The sequence below is a fragment of the Delphinus delphis genome, chromosome 9 (assembly GCF_949987515.2).
Source record: "Delphinus delphis chromosome 9, mDelDel1.2, whole genome shotgun sequence".
NCBI classification, from domain to species: Eukaryota; Metazoa; Chordata; class Mammalia; order Artiodactyla; family Delphinidae; genus Delphinus; species Delphinus delphis.
This window is the reverse complement of record NC_082691.1, coordinates 70,233,504-70,259,479: the sequence shown is the minus strand read 5'-3', so window position 1 is coordinate 70,259,479 and position 25,976 is coordinate 70,233,504. Positions and strand designations below refer to the sequence as shown.

The following is a 25,976-nucleotide window of genomic DNA, read 5'->3' as shown; positions in this document are numbered from 1 at the left end:
GGAAGCCCTAAATTATAGCATTTGCTGATTCCATGGGGTAAATACTCCCACCATGGTCAATTTCAAGCTGCCAACATGACGTCACTGATCTTGGAGTTGGGGAAAGATGTGCACTGCCAGCTCTTGTGAGCCAGTACAGGCCAGCTCCAGCACATCACAGATGTCGAAGATTTTCAAAGTCATGAGACTGGTGAGATGTCTAAGTAAGTTTAGATAGCAAGGGAAGTCCAAGGATGGATCCCTGGGGCACTGACACCTTTAGATTTGGGGAGAATGTAAAGTAGCCATTATGTGGATTAAGAAGGAATAGCCAGTGAGGTTGAAGGAGAATCGAGGAAGAATAGAATCCAGGAGACTAAATGAAGAAAGTTTTTCAAGAGGGAATTGATCAGATGTGTCAGGTGCCAGTGATAAATAAGATAAGGACAGATAAATTATCACCTGATTTGGCATCATGGAGGTCACTGAACCTGACAAGTTGTTCTAGTGGATTTGTGGTGTTGAAAGCCTGGCTGGAGTGAGTCAAAGAATAAGCTGGAGAAAAGGAAGGGCAGGCAGTGAGTATAGACAAATCTTTTGAGAAACTTTGCTATAAAGAATACAGGTGAGCAGAGAAATGGGATAGTAGCTATAAAAAAAAGTGGGTCACCAGAAATTGGTTTTTTGATGGTGTTCTTTTTTAAGATGCAGCATTTAAAGCATGTTTGTTAGAGAGAAATCATTCAGTAGAGAGGAGAAACTGATGTAGAAGAGTGGGGACAGCTGTAGGAGCAGTGTCCTTGAGTTGGGGAAGGAGCAGGGGACCCGGTGCGCAAGGTTAAGAATTCGCCTTGGGTAAGAGCAGTTTAGACCTAGTACAGGAAGACAGATGCAGGTGGGTAATAGGTGGATGCTAGGGCATGTGGGAATTCTCTCTACATGAGCTGAAAGTGAGGGAAGTGTCGAGGTATTGGAGGCTTGAGAGGAGAGGAGACTGGATGAAATTATTGTCTGGAAAAGTAGAAGAGTGAGTTTATTAGGTAAATGTAGGAAGTTTGCCTATCCCGGGGTGCTTCTGTGGTTAGTGCACATTAATTAAACTTAGATTAGTGTAGGCATGGAATGAGCCACAAATTGGATTTTACAAGGGTGCAGTGTTATTAGTGGAAGTGTGGAGGGGGGAGGGGTTGAGGGTATTTTCAAGGAAGTGATTAGAATGATGGACCACAGAAATGGGAAGTTGGAGTGGAGGGGATGGAGGGATGGGTCAATAAACTGGGGGTCCCAGGGGGCAGAATTGTTGGAGTTGAGGTACAAGAAAGAATGAATTGAAAAGTTAGGAGGTAGAATCTATGAACTCAGGGTTTTTATTAGTAAAAGGGGATCGTGTTATGCATATTATACATAACAGTCCATTCAGTTTATTAATCCTGATCTAATAGCTCAGGACAAAAGGCCATGCACTTCAAACTTTGTTTGGTATTTATTTTTATTTTATAGCAGAAGGCAAATTGGGGGAAACTGTTGCTTTGTTCCTTATCTTTGCTAATTTTATGCATCTTGGATTCTTTTTATCTTTCTGAATTGAATACCAAAAACCACACCAAAATGACAGTCAAATCAACTTAGAAAATTATTTGTAAATAAGTCTTCCCTAAATCATAAGTTCCGTACCCAGCATGCTCATTGACATAGAAATTTCTTCCCAGAGATCTTTGCTGTGACTTTTGTTTAACTTTAAAGAGTACTGATATTTCCGCAGTTTACCTCTGGGGTTGAAATCAATGATTTAAAAAGAAGAACCGTTGCTATAATCACATTTTCAGGGATGTCCTCGTGCTAGGGGCCTAAGCTAGTCAGCCAGCATTACTGCTTTCTGTGCAGGGTTCCATATCCCTGTGGTTAAATGCCAGAAGCAGCGTGTTTGTTGCTAGAGCCTCTTGTCTAATCCTCAGGATCACCATATCTGACACCTCTAGTGAGGGTCTTACTGCGTCCCAAAGCTGGACTTCTCTATCAAGTATAACCTCTACTTACGCACTTGTGTGGGAGAGAATAACCGTCCAGCCCATAATGGCTGCCAGCCCTGCAACTCTTCCCTACACGTCTAAATACAAGGAGAGGGTCCAGTTGAACAAACCAGGTTCTTTCCATGCTTTCTCCATTCTTGGAGAAAAGGAAGGTGTGTGGAAAGAACTGCAGTGGTACTGAAGAGATCTAGATCAGGTTACCTGACACTGTAAGATCTCAATTTCCTTCTCTATAAACAATTGCCAATGACCCTTGACATTTCTAGCTGTTGTAATTCACAATTAGGCCTCTGAAAACCTCATTGCCTCATTTCTGACTTCCAGAATACTACTGCAGTAAGCTCTTATCAAACTATAGAATGCTGTTTATGTCTTTCAGCATGTGTTATTCCAAGGAGGTGGCTTCCGTAGGGCTCTGTGTTTGCACATGTGGCTGTAGGGAGAGTTCTGTCATGGACCAAAGCAGAGCTGAGAGCCTCCCTTTCCAGGAGGAGTAAGCAAAATATTGCATTTCCCATTCATTCATTCACTCGTTCATTTGTTTACTGTACATTTACTGAGAACCTACTATGTTCTTGGCATTCTTTGAGAGACCAAGCGTAGAATAACTTAATTAGACAAGAATCCTGCCCTCCATGGTGCTTATGTTCAGGAGTGGAGGGTAGGTTGTGAGGAGAAGAAACAGGAAATCCACAAATTAAAAAAAAAACAAAAAAACACCATAATTTCAGATAGTGAATCCCATGAAGCAAATTAGTCAAGGAGTGTAACTTGCAGATTATAAGGCAGGAATATGGGGTTAGAGGGTGGCTACTGTACATAGAGGTCCCATCATAAAAGCTGCTCTTCATTGTGTAAAAGGAGCTGGCGTGTGTGTGTGTGTCGGGGGGTATATTTCTTGATGATCACGCATCGTCACAGTCTATGTATCTGAACACAGTTGTATAAGCATACACTTAAATAATTGACTGATTTTCACAGGGAATTATACTCAGTATCTTGTAATAACCTATAAGGGAAAAGAATCTGAAAAAATATATATATATATGACAATCACTTTGCCGTACACCTGAAACTAACACAACATTGTAAATCAACTATACTTCAATTAATTCAAAAAAATTGACTAATTTTTTTTCCCCTACAGCAAAGGAGAAAGGAGAGAAGAAGTTGTTTGGCTTCTCCTTTGTCCCCCTGATGCAGGAAGATGGTAGGACTCTTCCAGATGGCACTCACGAGCTCATTGTGCATAAGGTAACGTCAGTCAGATGCTGGGGGCAGCTGTGAAAAACAGGGCTGAATTATTAGCTCACTGTCTTATCCTCACTGTGGAAAAGAGAAAAAAATGACTGCAAAGATACTCTTCTGGAAGATTGCTGACAGGGAGAGTGACTTTTGAGAATATTGTCTCTATACTCTGTCATATTCTAACACCTATTTTAAGGATGATTTATTTTTTCATCTTAATTGAAGTGTAGGTATTTGGGTAAGTCTATAGGGTGACATTAAAGTCCTTTCTCTTGCTGTGATAGGATTAGATAAACCTTACAAATAAATTTTTAAATACTCCCAATACCTGCTTTCTTATCTGAAGATCTGTATACCCCCAGAAGCAAATTAAGCAAGGTCAGCTTTACATTTTTCTTGTCTGCTGCTCTCGCTAAGCAAGCAGAGAAATGGCTGTTCTTTGTCATGACAACTTTAGTGGTTGTTACTTTCTATTTTTTGCATCAAGAATTGTCATTAAAAGCATTTGGAATAAAGGATAGTGTAGGAGGCAACAAAAAGAAAACTCACAAAACAAGAGATCCTTAGAAGTTATCGGAGAGTAATACCAGTAATAATGAAGTATAGAATAAAAACACTAGCAACTATGAAAGAGAGAATTAAAGTACATGATCTTCTCCAAAATATTTCTCCTTTGCGTTTCTCTGTTTCTGTAAGCACATGCTATTCCAAGCTCTTGTCAGCTCTCACCTGGGCTAACTAGTCCTGCCGACCTGCACCTTATCTCCCTCTAGTCCTTTTTCCAGCCAGCCAGGGTGACCCATCTAAGGTGCAGATCTCACCAGGCCCCTTTCTGATATAAACCCACTGAAAAGCTCCCCATTGCCAAGAGGGAAAATTGCAGGCTTTTAGCATGTGTCAGGCTGCCTCTTCCCTATTGCTTCACCTCTCAGCACTTCCGGTCGTCTACCTAATGCCATAGCCACATCAGCTCTTTCTGGTTCCTCACCTCCTGCCTGCTGGTTCCCCCTGCTCCACCTGGCACTCCTGGCACACCTGCCGCCCCCTGTCTCCCCGCAGCTGACACTTCCTCATCCACAGAGGCGCACCTTGGCCAGAACCTTTATTCAGGAGAATGGTCCCCACGCCGCAGCCCCCTGCTCCCTGGATTTCCAGCTGGCTAAGTGCGCTCCCATGAGTTCCCTGGATATCTGCACACACCTCTTACCATTGTCCTCATTACATTGTCCCATGATTGTCTGGTGATCCCTTGACTTAACTCTGGTAGATATATGAGCCCTTCAGGAGCAACAGCTGTGTCAGAGGGGTTCTGGCATGCGGCAGATGCGCGGTGAAGATATACTGAATGAATGAAGGAGATTACAAACAAAAACTTTCTTTACCTTTGGATTATTCTAATAAAATCAGTGTCCCTGCACAACACACCTGGCAGTTTTTGTTTGTGTATGTATATGTATGTGTATATTTCTTGAATCGTTTATTTTCTAATTGTTTGTTCAACACATTGACTACAAACCGCAGGGCAGGCCCTCTTCTAGTGACTGGGAATATAGTGGCAAACAAAACAGTTAAAGTCCCTCCATTGCTGACACGTACATGCTCTAGACTTCAAAAGTGGCTTAAAGGAGCTCACAGTGTTAAAATACAAAGAAAAAATATTTTAAAACAGAGTAACCACTAAAGCAAACAGAGGAGCTAAATGCACTAGACACCTGAGAATCTAAAATAATCACCTTTAGGTCTGAGGCCCCTTTATGTGATATGGGTAACATGACAGCCAATGTCTTCAGCTACAGTTTTCCAAAAGACATTAATGGTACTTGATATGAATGTTTGTGATCTTGCCTCTGCATACCATTAAATCTTCACACAGAAAAGGCAAGAGCTAAGGTTATCATTAGCTTCCTAATAATATTTAGAAGAATAAATCACTTCTTTATGGCATTTCACCATGTGGGCTCTCTCACCTGTGGGTCAGAGGGTGTTTTTTGGGCAGGTGCTAAGTTTCCAGTCAAGTTCAGGTTGACTTCCTCTAAACTGGTTTGAATAACACCAAGATTCTTACTTGCTAATTAGAGATACCGATATACTTAAAATGCCAGGAGGACAAGTAGCAGAGCTTCCTTCTCCACGTGAGCATTTAGGAGTCCAACTGGTATTGATTCCCAGACAATCATTCTACTCCGTTACCAGGGGCCATTTTTCTCAGAAGTAGAGCTTTGAATCATCTCAAGCCCTTCCACAAATTTTCACTGAATACTCAGAATTACAATCCATAAAGCATTATGAAAATTTATTTGAGCGTCAACAATTTAAACGGCAGGTTCCCAATGATCTTTCTCCATCACAAAGGAGGCTGAGGATGGTATCTGTAGATCATCTAATTTGAGGCAGACCTACATTCTGTAGATCCATCAGGAAGCATTAGCTCCACAGAAAAACCCTAAGTAGCTGAGTTGTCTTATGATTAGGGTTATTGTTGCTTAAAGAGGTATGGAATACCTGCCAAGCATAACATCTTACGTTTTTCGTTTAGTTGATGCCATGGTTTTCTTTTTCATAGCACTGAGCCAAGAAGTTCAGTTTCAGCTTAAGGCCACTTGCAGGTTATGATTATAAACCCATATTATGAGCATAATGCTTACCCTTCCTCTGCCATGGAAGGAAGGAGCACAGCCTCCTGATGATTGCAGCCTGGAATTTATTAATTAAAGAAAAATTGAATGAAAAAAACAAAGTTAGGGAGACGAGTGGATTTCAAATTACTGGGTAAAAAATATAGCCCATCTAATAAGTGGTGTTGAGATGACCACAGTGCGTGTTAGAGGGAAAAATAAAGAGCTGGATCATTACCTTGCTTCTTATACCAAAGCAATTTCCAGATTATATGTAAAAAATAAATCTGTAAGAGCCTACATACTATGAGTGAACATTTTTAGAAAGTTTAGGTAAAGAGGGCCTTTCTAATGATGCCTCTCAAATGTTACAAATCAGGTACAAAAAAATGTGTAACTTTGTCTAAATAAAGTTTAAAACCTTTTTATTGATAAAATCATCATAATCAAGGCTAAAAGACACATGATAAACTGAAACATGGTTGCAACACAGCTTACCAAGGGGGACTATTCCCAGTTTACCAGAAGTTATCACAAATAAGTTAAAAAAAAAAGGAAAAATTTGCTAAATGTTACAAACAAGCTATTCAAAAATAATAAATGCAAGAATATAAGATAAATATATGAATAATCAAAGAAATGTAAGTTAAATAAAGAATGGGAAATCTTTTGGCCTATTAGGTTGGTAAAGACTTTTAAAACTGAGAATTGGCAAAGAAGATTAAAGGGAAACGAACACTCTCTTGCATTCATAGAGGGAAATGTGAGTAGTATTGTCTTTCTGTAGGACAGTTTGGCAATACAATATTTTAAATGTGTATATCCTTTGGCTCAGCCATTCCACATCTTGGTATTTATTGGGAGAAGATAATCAGATAAGGTAAGCAAACATGATTCAACGATGATCAATACAGATTCCTTAAAATATGGAAAAACTTGAAAGTAAACTAAATTACCAATAACATAGGTCTGGTTAGATACATGAGTTAGTTATATCCATATAATGAATGAAATACTACATAGTTATTGAAATAATGTCTAGTGGAAATTTTTATGTGCATAGAAAAATGTTTATAATATATTGATAAACAGCATTTTATATATGCATACATTTAGTGTAAGACCATTTTTATAAAATTATTTAACTGCATGTCCACATGTATATGTGTGCATAGCAATGCTTGGAAGGATGTCCTAAAATATTAACAACGACTTTATTTTTACATTTCTTTCTTTTTTTTTCTTCCTTTTCAGTGGTTCACACGAAAGTTTTCTCTTTTTTTTTTTTTTTTTTTTTTACATCTTTATTGGAGTATAATTGCTTTACAATGGTGTTAGTTTCTGCTGTATAACAAAGTGAATCAGCTGTACATATACATACATCCCCATATCTCCTCCTCTTGCATCTCCCTCCCAGCCTCCCTATCCCACCCCTCTAGGTGGACACAAAGCACCGAGCTGATCTCCCTGTGCTATGCAGCTGCTTCCCACTAGCTATCTCTTTTACATTTGGTAGTGTATATATGTCTATACCACTCTCTCACTTCATCCCAGCTTACCCTTCCTCCTCCACGCGTCCTCAAGTCCAATTCTATGTCTGCGTCTTTATTCCTGTCCTGCCCCTAGGTTCTTCAGAACGTTTTTTTTTGTTTGTTTGTTTTTTAGATTCCATATATATGTGTTACCATACAGTATTTGTTTTTCTCTTTCTGACTTACTTCACTCTGTATGACAGTCTATAGGTCCATCCACCTCTTTACAAATAACTCAATTTCATTTCTTTTTATGGCAGAGTAATATTCTATTGTATATATGTGCCACATCTTCTTTATCCATTCATCTGTTGATGGACAATTATGTTGCTTCCATGTCCTGGCTATTGTAAATAGAGCTGCACTGAAGATTGTGGTACATGACTCTTTTTGAATTATGGTTTTCTCAGGGTATATGCCCAGTAGTGGGATTGCTGGGTCATATGGTAGCTCTGTTTTTAGTTTTTTAAGGAACCTCCATACTGTTCTCCATAGTGGCTGTATCAGTTTACATTCCCACCAACAGAGCAAGAGGGTTCCCTTTTCTCCACACCCTCTCCAGCATTTATTGTTTATAGATTTTTTGATGATGGCCATTCTGACTGGTGTGAGGTGATACCTCATTGTAGTTTTGATTTGCATTTCCCTAATGATTAGTGACGTTGAGCATACATTCATGTGTTTCTTGGCAATCTGTATATCTTCTTTGGAGAAATGTCTATTTAGGTTTTCTGCCCGTTTCTGGACTGGGTTGTTTGTTTTTTGATATTGAGCTGCATGAGCTGCTAGTATATTTTGGAGATTAATCCTTTGTCAGTTGCTTCATTTGCAAATATTTTCTTCCATTCTGAGGGTTGTCTTTTCATCTTATTTATGGTTTCCTTTGCTGTGCAAAAACTTTTAAATTTCATTAGGTTCCATTTGTTTATTTTTGTTTTTATTTCCATTTCTCTAGGAGGTGGATCAAAAGGATCTTGCTGTGGTTTCTGTCATAGAGTGTTCTGCCTGTGTTTTCCTCCAAGAGCGTTACAGTGTCTGGCCTTACATTTAAGTCTTTAATCCATTTTGAGTTTATTTTTGTGTATGATGTTAGGGAGTGTTCTAATTTCATTCTTTTACATGTAGCTCTCCAGTTTTCCCAGCACCACTTATTGAAGAGGCTGTCTTTTCTCCATTGTATATTCTTGCCTCCTTTATCAAAGATAAGGTGACTATGTGTGTGTGAGTTTATCTCTGGGCTTTCTATCCTGTTCCACTGATCTATATTTCTGTTTCTGTGCTGGTACCATACTGTCTTATTTACTGTAGCTTTATAGTATAGTCTGAAGTCAGAGAGCCTGATTCCTCCAGCTCCGTTTTTCTTTCTCAAGATTGCGTTGGCTATTCGGGGTCTTGTGTTTCCATGCAAATTGTGCAATTTTTTTGTTCTAGTTGTGTGAAAAATGCCAGTGGTAGTTTGATAGGGATTGCATTGAATCTGTAGATTGCTTTGGGTAGTATAGTCATTTTCACAGTGTTGATTCTTCCTATCCAAGAACATGGTATATCTCTCCATCTGCTTCTATCATCTTTAATTTCTTTCATCAGTGTCTTATAGTTTTCTGCATAGAGGTCTTTTGTCTCTTTAGGAAGGTTTATTCCTAGGTATTTTATTCTTTTTATTGCAATGGTAAATGAGAGTGTTTCCTTAATTTCTCTTTCAGATTTTTCATCATTAGTGTATAGGAGTGCAAGAGATTGCTGTGCATTTATTTTGTATTCTGCTACTTTACCAAATTCATTGATTAGCTCTAGTAGTTTTCTGGTAGCATCTTTAGGATTCTCTATGTATAGTATCATGTCATCTGCAAACAGTGACAGTTTTACTTCCTTTCTGATTTGGATTCCTTTTATCTCTTTTTCTACTCTGACTGCTGTGGTTAAAACTTCCAAAACTATGTTGAATAATAGTGGTGAGAGTGGGCAAGGGCAACCTTGTCTTGTTCCTGATCTTAGTGGAAATGGTTTCAGTTTTTCACCATTGAGAATGATATTGGCTGTGGGTTTGTCATATATGGCCTTTATTATGTGGAGGTAAGTTCCCTCTATGACTACTTTCTGGAGGGTTTTTATCATAAACGGGTATTGAATTTTGTCAGAAGCTTTTTCTGCATCTATTGAGATGATCATATGGTTTTTCTCCTTCAATTTGTTAATATGGTGTATCACATTGATTGATTTGCGTATATTGAAGAATCCTTGCATTCCTGGGATAAACCCTACTTGATCATAGTGTATGATCCTTTTAATGTGCTGTTGGATTCTGTTTGCTAGTATTTTGTTGAGGATTTTTGCATCTATGCTCATCAGTGATATTGGCCGGTAGTTTTCTTTGTGACATCTTTGTCTGGTTTTGGTATCAGGGTGATGATGGCCTCAGAATGAGTTTGGAAATGTTCCTACCTCTGCTATATTTTTGAAGAGTTTGAGAAGGATAGGTGTTAGCTCTTCTCTAAATGTTTGATAGAATTCGCCTGTGAAGCTATCTGGTCCTGGGCTTTTGTTTGTTGGAAGATTTTTAATCACAGTTTCAATTTCAGTGCTTGTGATTGGTCTGTTTATATTTTCTATTTCTTCCTGGTTCAGTCTCGGAAGGCTGTGCTTTTCTAAGAATTTGTCCTTTTCTTCCAGGTTGTCCATTTTATTGGCATATAGTTGCTTGTAGTAATCTCTCATGTCTTTTGTATTTCTGTGGTGTCAGTTGTTACTTCTCCGTTTTCCTTTCTAATTCTATTGATTTGAGTCTTGTCCCTTATTTTCTTGATGAGTCTGGCTAGGGGTTTATCAATTTTGTTTATCTTCTCAAAGAACCAGCTTTTGGTTTTATTGATCTATGCTATTGTTTCCTTCATTTCTTTTTCATTTATTTCTGATGTGATCTTTATGATTTCTTTCCTTCTGCTAACTTTGGGGTTTTTTTGTTCTTTCTCCTATTGCTTTAGTTGTAAGCTTAGGTTGTTTATTTAAGATGTTTCTTGTTTCTTGAGGTAGGACTGTATTGTTATAAACGGCCCTCTTTGAACTGCTTTAACTGTATCCCACAGGTTTTGGGTCATCGTGTTTTCATTGTCATTTGTTTCTAGGTATTTTTTGATTTCCTCTTTGATTTCTTCAGTGATCTCTTGGTTATTTAGTAGTGTATTATTTAGCCGCCATGTGTTTGTATTTTTTACAGCTCCTTTCCTATAATTGATATCCAGTCTCATAGCATTGTAGCCAGAAAAGATACTTGATACGACTTCAATTTTCTTAAATTTACCAAGGCTTGATTTGTGACCCAAGCTAGATCATAGCTTGGGTCACAAATCAAGAATGTTCCATGAGTACTTGAGAAAAAAGTGCATTCTGTTGTTTTGGATGGAATGTCCTATAACTATCAATTAAGTCCATGTTTTTTAATGTATCATTTAAAGCTGTAATTCCTTATTTATTTTCATTTTGGTTGATATGTCCATTGGTGAAAGTGGGGTGTTAAAGTTCCCTACTATTATTGTGTTACTGTTGATTTCCCCTTTTATCATTGTTAGCATTTGTCTTGTGTATTGAGATGCTCCTGTATTGGGTGCATAAATATTTACAATTTTTATATCTTCTTCTTGGATTGATCCCTTGGTCATTATGTAGTGTTCTTCTTTGTCTCTTGTAATAATCTTTATTTTAAAATCTATTTTTTCTCATATGAGACCTGCTACTCCAGCTTTCTTTTGATTTGCATTTGCATGGAATATCTTTTTCCATCCCCTTACATTCAGTCTGTATGTGTCCCTAGGTCTGAAGTGGGTCTCTTGCAGACAGCATATGTACGGGTCTTGTTTTTGTATCCATTCAGCCAGTCTTTGTCTTTTGGTTGGAGCATTTAATCCATGTACATTTACGGTAGTTATCGATATGTATGTTCCTATTACCATTTTCTTAATTGTTTTGGGTTTGTTACTGTAAGTCTTTTCCTTCTCTTGTGTTTCCTGCCTAGAGAAGTTCCTTTAGCTTTTGTTGTAAAGCTGGTTTGGTGGTGCTGAATTCTCTTAGCTTTTGCTTATCTCTAAAGGTTTTAATTTCTCCATCGAGTCTGAATGAGATCCTTACTGGGTAGAGTAGTCTTGGTTGTAGGTTTTTTCCTTTCATCACTTTAAATATGTCCTGCCACTCCCTTCAGGCTTGCAGACTTTCTCTGAAAGATCAGCTGTTAACCTTCTGGGCATTCCCTTGTATGTTAATTGTTGCTTTTCCCTCGCTGCTTTTAATATTTTTTCTTTGTATTTAATTTTTGATAGTTTGATTAATATGTGTCTTGGGGTGTTTCTCCTTGGATTTATCCTATATGGGACTCTCTGCGCTTCCTGGACTTGATTGAATATTTCCTTACCCATATTAGGGAAGTTTTCAACTATATTCTCTTCAAGTATTTTCTCAGTCCCTTTTTTTTCCTCTACTTCTTCTGGTACCCCTATAATTCAAATGTTGGTGCATTTAATGTTGTGCCAGAGGTCTCCGAGATTGTCCTCAATTCTTTTCATTCTCTTTTGTTTATTCTGCTCTGCAGTAGTTATTTCCACTATTTTATCTTCCAGGTCACTTATCCATTCTTCTGCCTCCATTATTCTGCTATTGATTCCTTCTAGAGAATTTTAATTTCATTTATTGTGTTCTTCATCATTGTTTGTTTGCCCTTTAGTTCTTCTTGGTCCTTGTTAAACATTTCTAGTATTTTCTCCATTCTCTGTCCAAGAATTTGTATTATCTTTACTATCATTACTCTGAATTCTTTGTCAGGTAGACTGCCTATTTCCTCTTCATTTGTTTGGTCTGGTGGGTTTTTACCTTGCTTCTTCATCTGCTGTGTATTTCTCTGTCTTCTCACTTTGTTCAACGTACTGTGTTTGGGGTCTTCGTTTCACAGGCTGTAGGTTCGGAGTTCCCATTGTTTTTGGTGTCTGCTCCCAGTGGTTAAGGTTGGTTCAGTGAGTTGTGTAGGCTTCTTGGTGCAGGGAAGTGGTGCCTGTGTTCAGGTGGATAAGTCTGGGTCTTGTGTTTTTGGTGGGCAGGACCACACCCTGTGGTGTGTTTTGGGTTGTCTCTGAACTTATTATGATTTTAGGCAGCCTCTCTACTAATGGGTGGTTTCGTGTTCCTGTCTTGCTAGTTGTTTGGCATGGGGTGTGCAGCATTGTAGCTTGGTGGTCGTTGACTGGAACTGGGTCTTAGTGTTGAGACAGAGATCTCTGGGAGAACTCTCGCCAATTGATATAATGTGGGGCCAGGAGGTCTCTGGTGGTCCAGTGTCCTCAGCTTGGCTCTTCCATCTCAGAGGCTGAGGCCTGACAGCCAGCCAGAGCACCAAGACCCTGTCAGCCACACAGCTCAGAAGAAAAGGGAGGGAGGGAGGGAAATAAATAAATAAATAAATAAAATAAAGTTATTAAAATAGAAAAAAAATTATTAAAAATAAAAAAGGTAATAAAAAAGGAGAAAGAATGAAGAGAGCAGCGAAACCAAAAAACAAATCCTCCAATGATAACAAGTGCTAAAAACTATAATAAAAAAAAAAACAAAAAGAAAAAACGGACAGTCAGAACCCTAGGACAAATGGCAAAAGCAGTGCTATAGAGACAAATCACAGAAAGAAGCATACACATACACACTCACAAAAAGAGAAAAAGGAAAAAAAAAATTATATATAGATATAAAATTAAAAAAGGATGAGAGCAGCCAAATCAGTAAACAAATCTACCAGTGATAATAAGCTCTAAATACTAAACTAAGATAAACATAAAACCAGGAGCAAATTAGATGCAGAAAGCAAACTCCAAGTCTACAGTTGCTCCCAAAGTCCACCTCCTCAATTTGGGATGATTCGTTGTCTATTCAGGTATTCCACAGATGCAGGGTACATCACGTTGATTGTGGAGATTTAATCCACTGCTCCTGAGGCTGCTGGGAGAGATTTCCCTTTCTCTTCTTTGTTCTCGCAGCTCCCGCTGTTCAGCTTTGGATTTGGACCCGCCTCTGGGTGTAGGTCTCCTGAGGGCATCTTTTGGGAGGTCTGAGGCCTTCTGCCAGCATTCAAGAGGTGTTCTGTAGGAGTTGTTCCACACGTAGATGTAGTTTTGATGTATTTGTGGGGAGGAAGGTGATCTCCATGTCTTACTCCTTCGCCATCTTGAAGGCGCCCCCAGCTTCAGTCTACTTGAAAGCAGTGGCCTCTAAAATCTCAGCAATGGCAGCAAGAGAGGAATCCTCTGCAGTCTCCTCTCTGAAAAGTAGGACACCGTGCCATGTGTCAGTGCAGTATATGGGGAAATCCATGGGTGACATCAAAGTGTCCTTTGTGACTCAGGGGTCTGTCTGTCAAGCCAAAGAGCCGTCATGCACAGCACCATCCTCTTCTGAAAATTCCTGCATCCAGGCTTCACATGCAGAGCTCCATCAGAAGGATCCTGAGTGCCCCCCAAATCCTGCCTGGCTTCAGCCCCAGTGACCTCTCTGAACCTGTTCCCTGTCTTCAGAACAGTCAGGGTTAGCACTCAGTTTTGCTGGGAGAATAAGTGCATGCAAAATGCCTGGCTTCGAGCCCTTACTGAAACCAAGCAGGACCCAGTGGGACTCCTGGACACAAAAGTATTTTTACATTTCTTAAAGGTTTTATTAGTGGGCACATATCATTTAAAGACATTAAAATCTTCATTTTGAAAAAGTAAAAATGAGAAGAGACAGAAAGTTGTACTTAGCTTTGTTTTATACCATTTAATTATGGAGATTGATCTAACTAAAGGCCATTCTTCTGTCATAAAATCTTGACAGTATTGTTAATGGGAAGGTTTTGAAGAAACATTAATTGTCTCAGATCTTTATAAACCATATTCCATGTCATTCATTGACAGATACTGTCTATGAAATCTAAGGTTGATGAAAGACGGAAAAAAATGCTTTTAAATAAAGTGTCCTTAACTCCTTGTAGATATGACACAGAGAATAACTGTGGCTCATAGTAGGCTATTTAGATTTAAAATCTACTTGCTCCTTGTGTAAGGTATTAGTTTGAAAGACTCAATCCTGTGGTGAGCCAAGAAAAAAAGCTGCTGTGTTGAAGACTGTTTAATAGCTTAATTTGGGCCTGAGATAGTCTCCCTCTGTGACAATGGCTGGACTCCTCTTCTGAGTGTGTTTTAAGGAAATGGTTCTCACAGAGTTAACAGTCAGTAGTGTGGCAAGGACCTGGACTCATCCTTTATGGCAAGAGCTAAAGAATTCTAAGGGCAAAGCTCCGTTTCAAGGTCGTTTTCACCTTTACATGATTGATAATAAGTTTGGAGGAGTGTTCAATGGAGATAAACTCTGAAATCTACAAAAATCTGAATGTTACAGCTTTAGGAAGGTAAGTGAAAGAACTTGATTAGTCAGCATTAAAGATTTTGTGCTTCCAGAGTCCCGTTTCAGTTCTCAGAACATCAGTAATATATCCAAGTGTTTGATGGCTAAACCCAAAACCTGTCTTTGGAATTGCTAACCTGCTAGTAACAGTATCTGATCTTACTAAGTTCTGTTATTTTGCTGCATTCCGGTAGGATTGTTGTCTTCCTTAACTTTGTAGGGATATTTTTGGCTTCCCCCCCGCCCCCCCGCCAGCTACCTGCTGGAAAGCACGTTAAGAAAAGTTAAAGTTAAGAAAAGCAAGTTAAGCTCATTGAAATAATGAGCTTAAGATAATTCATTTTCTGGAAGTCAAGTCTCTTAAGGAGAATAGTGTGAGAATCCAAAGAAGGAGGATAGAAAGTTAATAGCTGTGCACTCAAGTCTCCATTCTGACTTATTCCAGTGAAGGATTTTTAGTTCTTAGAAGTACGTTCTAAAATACCGTCAGGGGCTTCCCTGGTGGCGCAGTGGTTAAGCATCTGCCTACCAATGCAGGGGACACGGGTTCGAGCCCTGGTCCAGGAAGATCCCAGATGCCACGGAGCAACTAAGCCCGTGCGCCACAACTACTGAGCCTGCGCTCTAGAGCCTGTGCTCCGCAGCAAGAGAAGCCACTGCAATGAGAAGCCCGTGCACCACAACCAAGAGTAGCCCCCACTTGCCGCAAGGAGAGAAAGCCCTTGCGCAGCAACGAAGACCCAATGCGGCCAAAAATAAATAAATTCATTAATTAATTAAAAATAAAATACTGTCAGGTCTAGGATGTATGCATAAACAAGTAATAATAATAATATCTACCTTTAAAGAAATTGGAGTTTTGCAAATTCATTACTGTTCATTAACACCACTATGGCTCAAGTGACCCAACTCAGCCAGCCTGGGGTTTTGCTCGGTAGAGAATCTGATCCCTTAGAGTGGGATCTATTGCTTCTGAGCAAGAGAAGGGCCAGATAAGAAGTCAGCTAAATAGAGGATGATCATGTTTCCTGGTTGGAAAGGGATTAAGTTAATGTATGGCCTAGATTGCAAGAGTCTTCTATGTGTTTGTTGATTTCACTTTTGCTCCCTAAAAGTTTGTTCATAAACACTTTGTGGCTCATATTTTTTCCCTGCAACTTTTCATTTTCTTATGCTACATCCCAGTTCCTCACCTAGTCCATGGAAGTCAGCACAGCCCCTCTGCACTTGTTACCGTCTTTGAGGTAGATTTCTCAGATTGAGTTGCTCTCCACTTACCCTTTGCTAGAGTATGTTTATATTTATAAGTAAAATGAAAAACATGAGAGGAATCTGAAAAATTCAGATAGACTGATAGGTTTGTCACCCATCTTGCTGTCCAGAGAACTCTGCATGCTGCTCCAACTATTCTGAAAGAGACGCCTCTGTAACCATGATCAGTAGATCTTAGACAAGCCTGAAACACATCTGTCCACCGTGGGCTTGGGCATAGGAGAATCGGTCATATAACCCTTGTTTTATTACACACTGTGAGAGAAATTAAATAGTAAACACCTGCAAAATTAAATTAAAAAGTAGATAACCTGGTAAGTTTAGCATGAAAGCATGCCAAACTGAACACAGAAGCTGAACAGGAAAAAAAAAAAAAAGGCTAAAAAAGGCTAAGATGGGGAAATTCCCTGGTGGTCCGGTGGTTAGGACTCTGCACTTCCACTGCAGGGGGCATAGGTTTGATCCCTGGCCGGGGAACTGAGATCCCACATGCCGCCCAGCAAAGCCAAAAAAAAAAAAAGTCTAAGATAATTTCATAAGTGGACTTGGTCTTAACACTGAAGGCTATTAATGTGACGTGCAGGAAGCCCTTTCATTCTGTCTCAACTGAACCCTTGGCTCTCCTGCCGAGAGAGCTTCCTGTGTGGCCTCTGGAGTAGAGAGGGCTCATCTTCTGAAGCCTTGTGTCTAGTGTCTGGACGTCTCTAAATGCCCCAGTGCCTTTAAAGATACTGGTTTTCCACCCTCTTGTAAAGAGCTTCCCTGCCCTCCCTAAGGCTCATTCCATACAGTGCTGCAACTTTCTACCTGTCCTAGTTACTGCCTTCTACCTGTATAGATATTCCTGGCCAGCAAAGAAGAGGGGAGGATGGGGTGGTGGGTGGCTGTTTCCTTTCCTACAGTCAGCCTAGCCCCTGGTTCAAAGTTGTCTCCTCCTTTTGGTTGACCTGTCCAGTGCCCTCTCCTCTTATTTCTTGGTCACTTCCACTCCAGCGACCTTCATTTGTGTTCTGCTTCACTGTGGTCTCTCTTGGCCATCCTTCATCCCCAGCCAGCAGGACCTCCCATGTGTGCTAAATAAATACTGGATGCGTGCATGCGTGGGTGCACGGACGGATGCACGCACGGATGAATGAGGTCATCCAGAGCCACTTCTAATCAAAAGTCGTAAATCCTTGATATCCTGACCACAACCTTTCAGCCTTCCCATTTTCTATTAATACTCTACCTATTTTTCAGTCTTATTCTGCTCCAGTAAACCCCCCCGACTTCACTTTCTTCTTTTTATTATTCAGGCTATCCCTTAATCTTTAGTTCTGCTGTACCTGCATGGGAAGTAAAAACCAGCCCTAGATCAGTCTGCCAACATTGCCCCCTCCTCTACTCCTCCTTAGGTGGTTACACATTAATTAGTGGAGGGAATTATACAGTTCCTATAGGTTAGCATCAGCCTGATGGGTATAGAAGCAGGACCATCCACACTGCAGGCCGACTAATCAGCTCCCCCTCTCAGTCCCCACAAGAGCTATCGACAAGATTGTGCCATTCTGCCTACCTCACCGCTTCCCGTGTCCTTAACAGAGAAAACAGAAGCCATCAGACAGGAACTTCCTTAACTTCCTGTGTTCTCTCCTCTGCCATCTGCAAACTAATCTGCATCCTTCCCTTCCTTCCTGCTTCCTGTCTCAGGGGATGGGGCAAGACTCCTCCCCTCCAAGGCTGATTCTTCCACCTGCTTCCCTCAGGATCTTCCTCCCTCCCGAGTCCCCTGGGACCTTGCTCCTCTCAATGTCTGCTTTTGCTCCTGCAGCTATGTTTCCTCTCTTCTGGCAGTAGTCTCAGATTTTTTAACATGCTCAAGCCTCTTTCTTTAAAGACAAACAAAATTGTAATAGCTACCACACTGCCTTTTCCCTTCCCATCTCAGCCACCTGCAGGAAAGGCCAGTCTTTACTCACTGTCTCTACTTCCCGCCACTCTCTTCCATTTGTTCCTCAGGCTGTTTCTGTCCCCACAGCTCAAATGAAGTTTCTCCCTTGAGGTCACTAACATTAACGCGGGGGCCAACACTACTGGACCCTTTCTAAATCTTTCCTTATTTGACTTCCCTGTAGCATGAAACACTATTGATTACCCTTCTTGAAAATCCCATATTCCAGTGTTCACCTTAGTTTCATCCTTCTTCTCCTTTGAGTACTCTTCTCTCTTATCTGCATCTTTTTTTTTTAAATTTTACTGAAGTATAATTGATTCACAATGTTGTATTAATTTCTGCTGTACAGCATAGTGACCCAGCTATACACGCAGTCTTTTTCATGTTCTTTTCTATTATGGTTTATCACAGGATATTGAATATAGTTCCCTGTGTTATACAGTAGGACCTTGTTGTGTATCCATCCTATATATATATATTAGTTTATATCTTATCTGCATCTTAAATGTTGGTGCTATCGTGGATTTAATCCTTGGACACCATCTCATGCACTTCTGTGGATTAACCTGCCGCATCTCTGCTGCTGACAGCCAGCTATGGGCTTGTAGCCCAGAACTTTTACCAGCCTACTGAACACCTTCAGGTCGGTTCACCAGAGATGCCTCAAACTCAGCTTGTCCAAAACTAAGTTCTTTATGCCATCTCCATCGTCTCCTGCGGTGAACAGAACCCTGCAGTTTTTCTTGACTTCTCACACTCATCCCCATATCTAAATGCTTGGTTTCACGACCAGTCAGTGCCACATCCCTCCTTGGTAGTACTTTTTTTTTTTTTTTTGCGGTACACGGGCCTCTCACTGTTGTGGCCTCTCCCGTTGTGGAGCACAGGCTCCGGATGCGCGGGCTCAGTGGCCATGGCTCCGCGGCATGTGGGATCTTCCCGGACCGGGGCACAAACCCGTGTCCCCTGCATTGGCAGGCGGACTCTCTACCACTGCACCACCAGGGAAGCCCTCCTTGGTAGTAGTTTAATCTAGGGAATTTAAACCAGGTGTCAGAATCACCTTGAGTTTTTATTTAAGATGTTTACGGTAGTCCCAAGGCTTTTTTGCTACTGAAAAGAATCACGGCCTTTAGCCACACTAAACTACATATAGCTGTCTGACTACACCTGTACTTTTAAAAACAGTTGTTTTTTAAGTTATTTTAGACTCACAGAAGAGTTGCAAAAATAGTACAGAAAATTCCCATATACCCTTCACCCAACTTCTCCTTATGTTAACATCTTACATAACCATAGCACATTTATTGAAACTAAATTAACCTTGGTATAATACTGTTAACACAAAACTTATTTAGATTCCACAAGTTTTTCCAGTAATGTTATTTTTCTAGTCTAGGATCTAATCCAGGATCCCACATTGCACTGAGTTGCCATATCTCCATAGTCTTACATATGTACGGTTTTCCTCCGGTGTCTTTCTATGTATCGTTTCTTCCACATAACCTGCCTTTCTCTCCCTTACCTGCCTGGCGAGCCTTACTCTTTGCGACTGAGGTCAGATAGCCTCTTTCCCATAAGGTTTCCCCTCCCTTCCCTGGCAGAGCTGGAATCCAGGGATCTTTATTACAGCTTTGTAATCAGTATTAACAGATGAATGCAGAGGTCAGGCATGGAATGCCCTCACAGACAGGGACTGTGTTTATTTCCTTGTTACATTCCTTATACCGAATTAAAGGACTGTCGAATAGTAGGACTTTAATAAATGTTTAGTAGTGACATTAAGGATGACGAATCATATTGAAAGTATCCCCAGAAGAGGGTATTTTGCTGCCACAACTGGTTCGATTAACTGGCAATATATCGTTTCAACTGGATTGTCTAAATTGCTATCATTTTTAATTTAATTCTCTACTTCCTGCAAATTACAGGCCCCTTAATTTGATTAATATACTATGAATCTCTGTACCAGTGTATTTCTGAAGAAATTTTTAATTTATTTCTCTCAATCACATAGCTTGCATTATTGCAGATACCACATTTCTGGAAGAGTGTCTATGACTGACCATTGCATCTCTTTCTTGTGCCTAGGACAGTGGTCAAAAAGTAGCCTGGGGTGTGATGCAACATTTAATGCTGTACCAACTGATTTTAATTCTGGACAAAGAAATAGACTGTGACCATGCTATATAATCTCACAGAAGACAGAGGCTACTCCTGCTGCCACATAGCCTGCATTTTAACTCTTCTGTAAGAATCTGAGGGAACACATCCCTCCTGTCAGATCTGATTCATGTCGAGTAAAGCAAAGGGCTGGCTTTATTCTCCCTCTTCTCTAATTTGTAATAAATTAACTTCATGCCATTTTAAAATGACTTGCACAGATCCCAGCCTTTCAAAGCAAACACAGAGAATTGTCCTTTCCTACGACAATGACATTGTTTTGTTCCCACAATCCAGTAGCAGCCTCAAGAGGCTGTGGTCATGTCGCCTTGTCTCTCCTAGAAAGAATGGCTCAGTGAATCGTTCCCTCATCTCTCTGTCATCATACATCTCCCATAACGCCAGGAAGACTTCAGCTGTGTCTGTGTCTGTCGCAGGAGGACAGGGAGGACAGTCCTTATTCTTATATCCATATTGCCTTGTTCCATGCCTGCACTGGATTTGATGAAAAAAATCGTCCCTATGCCAACACCAAATCAGTTGTGTTCCAAGTGTTCCCCGGAATGCAAGTGATCCACATTTAACCCTCCATGTAGTTTAGGGGTGTGACTGGATTCCACTGCAGTGACAAAACCATCTATCAACTGCATGCAGTGTAATTTTGTGCAAAACTGCAGTTTCTTGCTGTCGAGCCTACATTGCTCAGATTCGCAGGCCTTCAGACACCCAGCCACAACTCCTTTGTACTGTTTTTCCAATTAAAACACAGGCAGCCCCATGCTGTCCTTTACCAGCTCCATTTCCTTGATTTCATTAACTCTTAGCCCTCCAGCTGGAAGGAGATTGCTCATTCCTGTTTGTTTTCTCCCGTCCGTGCTGTGGTTCTCACAGTGCAGACCCTTCTCCCACCCGGCAGAAGAATCGAGGGATTCACTGCTGACTCTTGCTCATTCCCTGGCTTCTGCTGGTGAGCTGTGTATTTCCTCTTAAGAGTCTGGACAACCTTTTTGGCTTAAACCCTTGCTGACCACTGCCCCTGCCTTACAGGCCCGTCTTCTGGAACCCATTTCTATTCTTCACTGATCTTCAACCTCATTTCTCTTCCATAAATTCTCTCTCATCAAGTGACTGAGCGAATGATCTCTATCTCACCTGTTGTGTTTCCAGTCTCCCATGTCATGCCTTCTCTGCTCTTACCTGCCCCTCCTCCCCACTGCATCCAGATCACGTGATCCCTTTTGCTCCCTGAGTGGTTTCAGAACGTCAACTAGCCATTTCACTGTAGGACTCATAGCCATTTCATGTATGAAACTATTTCAGATCCACAGACCACTCTAAGCTCTCTCCCAGGGTGTCTTCCACAAACATACATTTTTTTTGAAAAATGAACTTTTGGGGGGGGGGTCTTTCTTAGACATACCCACCATTCAGTATGTTATCTATAAATTGATACATTTTAAATTTGTTATAGCAAAACTCAAAATCTGGTTAAAACAAGAGTCATTGGAAGAGTCATTGTTGTCATAACTACTGTGTCGTATAGTAGTTGTAAGCACAAACTTTGGTTCAGATCCTGGCTCTGATAGTTACTAATACTGTGATATTGAGGAAATCACATAAGCTCCCGAGGTTACAATGCCCTACCTCATAGGATTATTATCAGAATAAGAAAATACACACAGAGTGCTTAGCCTAAATGGTGGTTGCTTGGATTGCCTTTAAAAGCTCCAGTGTTGTGTGATGTGTTATGGGTGCGTGCTGAAAACCTCAGAGGACAAGAAAAGATAGGCCATGAGATTTTCTCTGCAGGCCACTTAAGTTCTTTGGAAATAGATTAAAACTCTAACCCCATACCTAGCGTATGGCCTTGACTCTTACTGGACAAAAAAAACAGCTCTGAACTCCTGGTAAATATTATAGTAAAGGGTTCACAGAGACCAAAGGGTAATTATGTACTTTTCTTTACTGAATTTAAGGGTAGAATTCCTACCCACCCACCCCCCACTTGCTCCCCACACCAACAGCAACACACACAGCACACACATATGCACACCAGTATTGTTGGTGCAAGGTCTTCAGATAACTTTTGTGTCCAGAGTAATGTTTGTATTAGTTACTGTGTTTTGCATTGAGTAAGGGTGATAGAGTTTAGCTGTAAGAAGCTCTCAAGGTGTCACATCTCGGAATCAGAGAGACTCCGATGCTGAGGTCTTGGTCCCCCAGGCTGGGAGAGAAGTGCAGTGAACTAGAAAAGGTGACACTGACCTGGCCACAGTGACTGGCCCCAGTGAAGGCAGCCAAGGCTTCTATTCACGGTGCCCGCTATGGACACGACACAGCAGTGACTGGTCCCTGACTGCCAGTTGAACTATATGAGCTCAGCAAGCAGGAATTCTAAGGGGCTTCCAGAAGTGCTCAAGAGCAGGCAGCTAGTTAGCTGGAGGGAAGGGAGCTAAGAGATCTATCTATAGGGGCAGGATTTCTGTGAACAAATGGAGCATACCAGGCCAGGGCATACTCCAGCTTCTGGGGAGGAGGTCTGGAAATAGCTAGACAGTGTCTAGACTGGGTTTGCATGAGACTTCAGTCCCAATAGGAGGTATGGTTCGACAAATGGAGCATAAGTCAGGCTGGGGATGGCAGACCAGAGCATGTTTCTGACCCCATAGACCAGATCCAGGCAGGAAATAGGTCCAGTATGGGTTGCTGTGACTCACGTTATAGCTTGCTGTGCTCCAAGCCCTGATACCAAGAACAGGATTGAGGAGAGGGGACGGTGACCCCAAGTTCCAGAACATTACTTTCCCTAAGCACTTTTTCTCAGGAAAGCATCTGAAGTGTTCACTTTATAATTATTCTTTAAACTATATATGCATTCTTCTGTCTAAATGAAATATCTTGCAGTAATAAAAGAAAGCATTTGGAGTCATAACATGAGAAGAGAGTTATGGAGGCTGTTTATTGTGTGTGTTGGTCCTCCCGTTACTGGACAGGTGTGCTGGGAAGAACATCGTGTAATATTCTGATTCTGTTTCTCTCAACTTGTTAGAGAGGTCTTTCTTAAAGATTTATTATTAAAATTTTTTTGTAACTCACACAGAGTAGTCTAGAAAACCAGAGGGATTCCGTGCTTAATTTCCTACCTGTTCCCAAGACACTAGCCTTGAAAATATTTAAAGAAATAAGGTTCCTATGTTTATACTCAAAATAAGCTAAGCTATACCATCTCTGTATCTGTTACAATATTTTTTCTCAGAATTTTAATATAAAATCACCTTCATTATAAAAGCAGTATATAGATAAATAAAATAAAAACACCAGACTGTCATTACCCAAACAATGTCAACTGTTCACCCCTTAGTGTATATCTTTCTGAATGTTTTTCTGTATGGACTTCGTTTACCCAAATGATACATATTTTTAATAGACTTTTTTAAAGAGCAGTTTTAGTGTACAGTAAAGTTGAGAGTAAAGTACAGAGATTTCCCTTCCACCCATTGCCTCCACACATACGGAGCCTCCCCCATTAGCAACATCACTCACCAGAATGGTACATTTTTTACCAAGGGTGAACCTACACTGACACATCATCATCACCCAAAGTCCATAGTTTACCGTAGGGTTCACTCTTGGTTTTGTATATTCTGTGGGTTTGGACAAATGTATAGTGACATGTATCCATCATGATAATATCATACTGCCTTAGAAAAATCTGTGCTCTGCCTGTTCATCCTTTTTCCTACTCCCCAAACCCCTGGCAACCACTGATCTTTTTTGCTGTCTCCGTAGTTTTGCCCTTTCTAGAATGTCACAGAGTTGGAATCATACAGTATGTAGCCTTTTCAGATTGGTTTCTTTCACTTAGTGATGTGCATCAAGGTTCCTCCACGTCTTTTCATGGCTTCGTAGCTCACTTCTTTTTAGCACTGAATGGTATTCCATTTTCTGGTTGTACCACAGTTTATCTGTTCATGTACTGAAGGATATCTAGATTGCTTCATTATATATATTTTTTTAATTTCCTTTTTTCAGTTAATGACTTTTCCAATCATTAATTTTTCTTTAATCTCATCTAGAACTTAGTCAATGTATACATTTCAAAAAAAAAAATCCTTTTCAGCAAGTTTGTCCAAATCCAGGACCATTACATTGTATCTGGCTATCTATCTCTTAAGTCTAGAACAATCCTTTTTTTCACAAAACTTGACTTGAAGGTACAAAGCCAAGCATCCTACAGAAAGTGCTGCCTCTGGCTTTGTCTGGTTGCTTCCCCCTAACATTCAGCATGTTGCTCTGTCTCTCGTATTTCCTGTGAAGTAGAAGTTGAACCTGTAGGTGTAACAGATTCAGGTTCCACAGCTTTGTAAGAACACATTGCAGATGATGATGTGTTTCTTTGCATTGCCCTGCGTTTGAGGGCTGACAACCCAGTCCCCCCACGGGCATCTGTCCTGACAGACATCTGTCGTGACAGACATCTGTCTGTCGTCTGGCCAGTAGGAGGTAACCTGTGTGGCGTCATATGAATGTTCATTTCCCCATCAACAGTTTTCCTGCTGGTTTTAGCACTTAGCGACAATCATTGACTAAAATAAGAATTACACTAGGAATATGAAACTGTATTTTTTAAAACCTATAATTCCTTTTACATTTGTTGGCTGGCATTTTCTGTAGAGACTTCTCAACATAGTGGAGCTATTAGATTATCCTGAAATACAGAGTCCTTTAATTGCCAGTTTTCAAAGTAAGGAGTTGTTTAATATCCGCCTCAGAGGAGATGTGGGAAGAATGTAAGCACTTTTTTTAAATGCGATGGTCACTGCAGTATGATTTCTTGAGCACTTCCAATGTTTCAGGCTCTATGATAAAGGCCTTATGTAATCTAATTCTCATGACGGCACAATGAGGTTATAGAGAGAGAAAATGGAAATCACAAGAGGTTAAACAACTTGATACAGTTACTTGTGTGGGAAGTAACAGAGATAGGATTCAAACCCAAATGGGTCTGAGTCCAAAATCCGTGCGTAATTCCTCTTAGACATTTTTGTTGCATTTTACTTAAAAGCCAAATTCTATTTGTAATAATATTTGGAATATTTCCCAGTTCATAAACACTAGAGATGGATATCATGCTTAATAATTCTCATGAGGTCTCTTCTCTCCCCTATCCCATTTTTTAAAATATTTTTTGCAGTGTGAAGAAAACACAAATCTTCAGGATACTACCCGCTACCTCAAACTTCCTTTTTCCAAGGGCATTCTCCTTGGGAATAATAATCAAGCCATGAAGGCCACAAAGGAGTCTTTTTGGATAACATCTTTTCTCTGTTCCACAAAACTCACACAAAACGGTAATTATAATACTGTTTTATTTGAAAGCCCTTGTATTTAAGTAGTCATGTGAATTTTGATAGGATATTCAATAAACATCAATGTTATGTATAATAACTTTGCACTAGAAAAAATGTTGATCTTTCCGTTTGTGATTTCCAATAATGTGAAAACAGTTGTGACCCAATGATCTCTTAAATACATGTAGTTTAAGGACTATAGAATTATCCCAGTATCGGAACCCAAGTACACAACTCTTCAAAATAAACCGTCAAACCCAGCTACTTTAAAAAAAAAAAAAAAAGACCAGGATTACCACCACCTTAATTTCTCTTGCTTTATAGCTCCATAGACAGTGCTAATTGCAGACTTTAGAGTGAAGGCTGTTTTTTGTTTAATTAGGTGGATATTGCTTTTCTATTCTAGCATTACTTTTTATGTCAGTGATTGTTTAGCAAGTTATGAT

General features: G+C 40.2%; 1 protein-coding gene across 2 annotated transcripts in view; it reads left to right on the top strand.

Moving 5' to 3' along the window:
• The window catches only part of DOCK4 (dedicator of cytokinesis 4), a 482,641-nt gene that overhangs the window by 313,521 nt on the left and 143,144 nt on the right, over nucleotides 1–25,976 (top strand). For both annotated transcript variants that reach the window (XM_060020742.1, XM_060020741.1), the window contains exons 16-17: nucleotides 3,157–3,263; nucleotides 25,374–25,530. In XM_060020742.1, coding sequence (XP_059876725.1) covers nucleotides 3,157–3,263; nucleotides 25,374–25,530 — 264 coding nt within the window. The remainder of the gene's footprint in view (nucleotides 1–3,156; nucleotides 3,264–25,373; nucleotides 25,531–25,976) is intronic.